The sequence below is a fragment of the Cyprinodon variegatus genome, unplaced genomic scaffold (genome assembly GCF_000732505.1).
Source record: "Cyprinodon variegatus isolate N-32 unplaced genomic scaffold, C_variegatus-1.0 Scaffold587, whole genome shotgun sequence".
NCBI classification, from domain to species: Eukaryota; Metazoa; Chordata; class Actinopteri; order Cyprinodontiformes; family Cyprinodontidae; genus Cyprinodon; species Cyprinodon variegatus.
In genome coordinates this window covers 211,861-217,478 of record NW_015151040.1, presented here as the reverse complement: position 1 = coordinate 217,478, position 5,618 = coordinate 211,861, and the positions used below count along the sequence as shown (strand labels likewise).

At 42.2% G+C, this 5,618-nt stretch overlaps 1 protein-coding gene across 1 annotated transcript in view; it reads right to left on the bottom strand.

The window, feature by feature from the left end:
* Nucleotides 1–1,119: 1,119 nt before the first annotated feature.
* LOC107095951 (syntaphilin-like) overlaps nucleotides 1,120–5,618 on the bottom strand; it is a 6,439-nt gene continuing 1,940 nt past the window's right edge. The window contains exons 2-5 of the mRNA XM_015392346.1: nucleotides 3,253–3,376; nucleotides 3,039–3,170; nucleotides 2,781–2,930; nucleotides 1,120–2,683 (exon numbers count right to left, since the gene is read on the bottom strand). Of these exons, the coding sequence (XP_015247832.1) occupies nucleotides 1,411–2,683; nucleotides 2,781–2,930; nucleotides 3,039–3,170; nucleotides 3,253–3,296 (1,599 nt within the window). The 5' untranslated portion in view covers nucleotides 3,297–3,376 and the 3' untranslated portion in view covers nucleotides 1,120–1,410. The remainder of the gene's footprint in view (nucleotides 2,684–2,780; nucleotides 2,931–3,038; nucleotides 3,171–3,252; nucleotides 3,377–5,618) is intronic.

Genomic DNA, 5,618 nt, shown 5'->3' with positions numbered 1-5,618 from the left:
AGGAGTAGAAGTAAAAAGTCGCCATAAAGATAAGTAGTAAAGTAAAGGAAAAATATCAGAAAAATCTACTTGAGTACAGTAACGAAGTATTTGTACTTCGTTACTTCCCATCCCTGATTATATTTTATGTTAAAAAGAAAATTGATTCTGCTTGGATTTATTTTTCTGTTCATTTCTTTTGATAATGTTGTTTTACCCTTTAAGATATCTTAAATTGGTGCATGACTTGTTACATCATTTTACTTAGTAAATCAGCTATTTTTAGTTTTTCAGTAATTAAGTTAACTTTTTAATTAATTACTTCTATAAATTTTTCTTAAATGATTTCTAGGATTGCTTCTATCCACACATATAAATATAACTATATAAAAATATTAAAAAGTAGCATAACTTTTACTTTTTCTGGGTATTCTGCCCACCTTTGGTGAATGATTATCTTCTTCACAGCTGTTTTCCCAGTGATCATAAAGGGAATGAAAAACTTTTTCTGCAATAAAGTTCTTTTTTTCTGTCGTGTAAAATTTTGACAAACTGAAATCTGGGTTTTCATTCGCTGGAAGCCAAAATTATCAAAATTATCTGGAAACAAAACACTTAAAAATATAATTTCTTCTGTTACAATTCGTCATGCAAGGTGCTTTTTCCCTTTTTGCACTGAATTACTAAATCAACTTTTTGATATTTTAATTTTCAGAGGTATATTTGAAAGCTAGTGTAAAATCAGAAGGAATATATGAGAAATTAAATGATTCCAGCTAATTTCTGTTTTTCTAAATCACTAACTGACAGAATGACAAATGCATTTTTTTATTACTGAAGGTCCTAAGTGAGGAGGAACCCAGGATGTGGCCGGGGTCTTACAGCTGGTTACCACTGAGTGGTGTGGTTTGGTCTGGAACGGTCCATTATTTTCCGTGTTTCCGTTATCAAACTGGCCCATAGAACTGAACCAGGCCGCATCGTTTATGGTCTTACCTCTTAGTCTCATAAAATAATCATTCGTTAGTGCAAAGCTATTGCTGTTACACCTAAAAATCCAATGAGTGGTGGGCAGGAAAATTTCACCAGCAGAGACAAAGGCAGGCAGGAACAAACAGCCGTTTAGCTGCAGTTAGATGACTGCAAACAGTCACCAAAGATGAGCTGGACGACCTTTGTTGTTGTTTGAACCATCACATTGTTTTAGTGCTGATTTGACGTTAAACCAGGGATTTTTGTTTAATTCTTGCATATCCAGTAGTGGAGATACTTCAAATTCAATCTCTGGCTTAACTGAACCGGATCATTCAAACACTCCCAGATCGTGGCGACCAATACCGTACGACTCGGTGATAAATGCAGCTTTAGAGTCAGGCTTGTATCTGCAGAGGGTTAGAGCAGTGGGATGAATCTAAAAGCGGCCTTGAAGCATCAGATGGAAGTTGTCCCATTCATGCTGGCCAGTCTGCCTCCTCTGCCCCCGCCTTGGCGTCGCAGTGAGTGTAGAGCCACAGCGCAGCAGCCTCTCAGTAGAGACCCGAGTTGATACACAGGCATGACTTCCTGTGGTCCCCCCCTGCACAGCCACGCCATGGTTGGAACTACCGGCATGGCGAGAGCCAGGAGATCAACGAGAAAGTAACGGCTCCAGTGAGACAGCTCAGGGGAACCCCTCTCCTCATTCCCTCCCTCGCCTCCCTCCCTGGTTTCCTCCTCTATCTCCACCACGGTAGCGTCTTGCCTAACAGGAAGGGGATCTACAGGCTTGGGCTGAAAGATGTGGGCGCTTGCTGGCACCTTTGTGACATTCCAAGATTTGTCAGCGGGGCTGGGAGAGAGATCAGGAGGAGACAGAGGAGGTAAAGATGTTGAGGACCGTGGATCTGAAGGGGTGATCTCTGCTTTTACCAAGGAAATGACACTCAGCTGTTCATTGCTGCTATCCTCACTCAGCCAGGTCATGGTTGGGCTGCAGCCCTGAGATCGAACCTCTGGTTTCTTCTCTGCTGCAGGGACAGGGATGGGGTTGGTTTGAGCTGCAGGGACAGGGATGGGGTTGGTTTGAGCTGCAGGGACAGCTGTCGGTGCTGCTGAGACTGGAGGCTCTTCTTGAGGTAAGTGAAGGAACAGGTGATGGTGGGGGAGGTAGGCGTGTCCGCTGCACCTGCAGCCGCTGTTGAGAGTGTGGCAGGAGTGAGATATGGGCAGCACAGCCCCTCCGCTGCACAGCCGTTCAAAGGTGGACGAGCGAGAAACCGCCGGAGGGGCCCGGAGGTGGTGGGCCTGCTGGGGCAGCTGCTCCGACAGGAGCGCCGCCTCCAGCAGCAGGTGGGTTTGTCCTGCAGAGCGAGCCGATCCGCCTGGCTCTGGAGCGTTGGAGCTGCGGTCCATCTGCAGAGCTTCGCTGCTTCGTCGGGTGAAGGTGGTACCGCGACTTAAAGTGCTGGCAGGGGAACACCCACAGGAGCGAGACTTCCCCCCAGGTCGACCTCCCTGCGACCCCAAGTATGGCTTATAATCATGAGGGTCTTGTTCAAGGACGCCGATGTTGGACTTCACCGACTCCACCACCTCATGAAGGGTCTGGATCTCCTTACGAGCCTCCTTCAGAGCTAACTGGGCCTCCAGTCGGTGGCACTCCTCCTTTATCCAATCTTCCTGCATCTTGTTCAGTTGGGTCCTCAACTCTTCTATTTCATAATCCCTAGAAAGGTAAAAAGAATCTTATTCTGATGCTCCTCCACAAAGATCAGACATACATGGATGGATAGATGAAAGGTTAAAGGAGAAGGAAGTTCCACCTGTGCTGTAATCTCTCCACGTTTTCTCTCAGCCTGGCTCGCAGATGTCGTATGCACACCTCCTTCTGTTGCAGGGGTGTGAGGTACTGCTCCGGGGTCGGAGGTTTGATCCCATGATTGTTGAAGCAGGCTGTGTGCTTTGTCTGGCGCCTGACTCAGCACAAACACAAAGCAAGGAGCTCATTTACATACAGGGTGTGTGTTGATTAGTAAACTTTATTTTCATCGCCAACATACGCAGCAGCAAAGCGACCCTACCTGGGAGTACTGGGATTGGTCCGGGCTGTGGGGCTGCCATCGGAGGCCCTTAGCCGGCCGGGATAGGTGTAAGTGCTGGATGTGTCGCTGTGGGAGCATCCCCGGCTGCCACCACCGGTTCCAACCGAGCGCCTTGCAGGGAGATGAGATTTAAAGGCTTTAAAGATCCACATGAGCCGGACTTTTCTATTTGAAAAATCTGGGAGCAAATTACCTGCGCTGACTGGAGGATGACTTCCGGCTTGGAGTGAGAGACATTTGTTGTGACAAGCAAATCCTAGGTCTTCTCTGCTGTCTGACGGGGGATGCTGGGGGCCCTCACAGCCAGACTGTAATAACTGCAGCAGACAGCAAAATAAGTACATCACATAATCGCTCACAGGCTCAAATCCGGCTAACTGAATCCCAAAACATAGAGAGAGAAAATGTCTTTCTCCTAAATGATCTGCTCTGTTCATATATTCACTGTAACCCAGTGACAACAGTCTAACCCCAGCATCAAACAAAGCTTTCTTTCTGTGAGAACACAAAGAGGAGCAGTGGGTTCAGAGCCGCTGCAGCTGCTTCTGTCTGAGCTGTGCTCCTGCAGCAGAGCTGAAAATAAACACTGAGGAAAGATCAGCACCGCAGACATTTACCTGCTTTTTATCAATAAGATATTAACCTCTGCATTTAGAAAAAGATATCTTGGATTTAAAATAAATGATCCACGCTCGTTGGCCTCTAATCCTCACTAATACATTAACCTCTGTCATTTTTAATCAATCTGACTACATTTGATTAGTTTTTTACCTGTGGCTATATCTCTCCCCTCTATGGATGTTTAGCTCATCCTTTCCTTCTTTCCTCCTGATAGCCTTTACTGGCCTACGAGGAAATAGCTTTTATTATCTCTTTAAAATCGGATCACTTTCCCTACTCTGGATTATTCATATAATGTTATTTCCTTTTTCAGGCGATAAGATCCAACCGAGGTGTGAGAATAGATCTGTATGCGTTGTTGCCCAGAGGGGTGGATACCAACCCTAAAATTAGCCCGTCTTTAATGCTGAGCCTGCACCACATCTGAAAGGCCTTCATTTAGACATGCACAAACACAGTTTACTGTTTTTATGAAAGAAAATATATTTTTTCCAACATGTTTAAGTATCCATATCTCTCAAACTGGTTCACAATTTTTCCATGTCATCGCCACAAACTGGACAGGTTTTCTTGTGATTTTACTCTATTGTCACATCTAAATATTTCATATATTAATTTTAAAATAAGAGAAAGATAACCTGATAAACAGAAATTATAGCTTTCAAATTATAAACTTATATTAAATAGATATAATTCAAACCAAATTTAGGCCCAATTTAATCAGAGTAAGCAAACCAATAAATTGTGAATTAATTAATTAGAAATAAACCATTATCCATGACTGATTACTGCAAAACAGGCAGCAGCCTAGAAGTCCAGCCATGATTCAAAGGATCTTCTCACAATTTGTGCTCTGATTGTTGTCTTATATGTATATATATATGTATATATATATATATATATATATATATATATATATACATACAAACAAATACAGAATAGTAAAGGGTTGCCACGTCAAAAAGGAGGCAAAGGAAGAATAAACAAAAAACTATTTAATTTGTCATGAACATATTTTAACAGCTTTTGGGGTTTCAAGTTCTTTTATTGTGACATTGTTTTGTTGAAGTTCTTTTTTGCTCAGAATCAAATCACGTCTTTTATTAAACTGGGCATCATTGTTTTCTGAACAGCTGATTGGCTGCTGGGTGGAGCCTTTTCTAGGATTCAGATCGATCCTGAAAGCCAGGTTTGATGTTCAGCGTACGTTACCATGGTGACTGGCCTTGCTAAGAATGAATCCAAATTTGTGGTACCGGAAAGTCAGGGTTAAAGCTGAAGTTGTTTCACTAAACCAGTAATCCTGCTTTGTGGTTCAGGCCTCAAGAGGTCCAACTCTGGATCACTAAATATATAAATAAACACTTATTTCAAATTATTGCTAACGCTAAATGGCAGAAGTTACCACCAAGGGTGGAGCAACATCTCTTTAGTTCTACACAGCGCTACGTTTTTCAGTTAGGATAGTTTCTATAACTTTTATTCTCTATAAAAACAAAAAATATATATATACAGTTATTTTCTATTTACTTTTATATTTATCCTTTTTTTATGTTAAACAAAGATACTGGTATAAATATACTCCTAACTTTATCAGCTAGGACTCAAATGAAAATCTGGTCTGTCTCAATTATTTGGAAAATATTGATTTTGTGTATATATTAATTTTCCTGCAGGTTTGTTTTGATCAGTATAGATTGACCCCAAGATGTTTTTGGTGCCTATTCAATTCAATTCAGTTTCACACATTTCATCTCAAGGCATTTTACAGTTCACTAGATCATACAGCCAAATTGATTCAAAGTTTTCAATTAAAAACAACCAGTTGATTGCATCGACTCAATGACTCAAATGCAATCCCTAACACTAAGCATGCTTGTAGCGACAGTGGAGAGAAAAAACTCCCTTTTAACAGGAAGAAACCTCCAGCAGAACCAG